General features: G+C 39.3%; 1 protein-coding gene across 1 annotated transcript; it reads left to right on the top strand.

Moving 5' to 3' along the window:
* Nucleotides 1–699: 699 nt before the first annotated feature.
* TM35_000152490 (uncharacterized protein) lies at nt 700–1,293 on the top strand (the record flags this gene model as incomplete). The annotated part of the gene is made up of 1 exon (XM_029025901.1): nt 700–1,293. One exon carries the CDS (start codon nt 700–702, stop codon nt 1,291–1,293), a length of 594 nt encoding a protein of 197 aa, XP_028882884.1.
* Nucleotides 1,294–1,369: the final 76 nt, after the last annotated feature.

Genomic DNA, 1,369 nt, shown 5'->3' with positions numbered 1-1,369 from the left:
TATATATATATATATATATATATATATATATATGTGAAAGGAAAAAAAAAAGACAGTGTTTCAACGAGATTAAAGTTAATGGAAAGAAAGAAAGAAAGAAAGAAAAAAAAGTGGGAATGGGGAATGAAAAAAAAAAAAAAAAATGATGGGGTTGAAATATCTGCTATGCATCATGAACATGAAAATCTCTGAAGTGAAGAAAAATAGTATACAAATGTTGTAGAAGTGAAGTATCCAAGTGATTGCTAGTATTTACCTTTTTTTATCTGATTACAAGGAAAAGAAAAATGAAATGCTGTGCTCAAGTTTTTTTTTTTTTTTTACAAATATATATATGCTGATCGACGATTGTGTTTTTTTTTTTTTTTTCTGGGTGTTTTTCTTCTCCTGTGGAGAGAGTGTTATGGGGATTGTTTTCAACGACCCCCCTCTTCATCTTATCTTTATCTATTTCTGTTTCTCATTTCTTCTCTCTTTTTTTCTTTTTCTATGTTTATTCCCCTTTAGTTCTTCTACTAGAGTACACATCCCCATAGTGGCTACTTTGAACGTACATATCTCAGAACTGTTGTAAGCCGCACCTCACCTCACCTCTCTTTGTTTGTTTTCTTTCTTTCTTTCTTTTCTTTTCCTTTTATTATCTCTACTTCATATACCCCAAACAGGGAGAAAAGGAAAAAGAAGAAAGAAAAAGAGAAAATGGAACAAATAGGTGAGTTTGTGGTGTTGGCCTATCACGATGTGCGGGATGCGGCTTCACTGCACGGCCACTTCAAACGCCGCGGCATTGACGCTGCGGTGATTGACGCCGCGTACATCATCTCACGGCTGCATCTCGCCGTCGCCCTCCACCGCATCACCCGCAGAGTCTTCACAATGGACAGCAATAAAGAAAACAATAAAGAAAACAACAAAACAATAATAAGTGGTGGTGTTGGGCAGAAGTCATCACCAACGGCGCGGGATGTCTTTGCGGCGCTCTCACACACGCGAAACCTCGATCGTGTGTTGCGATCTCTCACGTGTTCAGAGACAACGACGGCTGTTGTGATTGTTTTGTGTGCCCCGTCGGCGGAGCACATTGCGGGAGTTGTGAGTACAGTCTCTGGAGTACAACACGAGTTATCGGCGCTGCCAACATATACAAAGGAGGCGGCAGTGCGGGAGTTCTACGGTGTGAATAGTAGTGAGACATCTTTAGTAACAACAACAGCCACAAGAAGAGAAATAGGAGGAGAGATGGCTGGGTTGGAAGTGACGGTGGTGAACCGTCTGGCCACCAACGACATTTGACCTGTAGTTTTTTTAATTTCTCTCTCTCTCTCTCTCTCGATATATATATATATATATATATATATATATATATATA

This window comes from Trypanosoma theileri (genome assembly GCF_002087225.1).
Source record: "Trypanosoma theileri isolate Edinburgh chromosome Unknown TM35_Tth_15_V1, whole genome shotgun sequence".
NCBI classification, from domain to species: Eukaryota; Euglenozoa; class Kinetoplastea; order Trypanosomatida; family Trypanosomatidae; genus Trypanosoma; species Trypanosoma theileri.
Note: the sequence above shows the minus strand (reverse complement) of the source record. Positions and strands in the feature narration are given on the sequence as shown.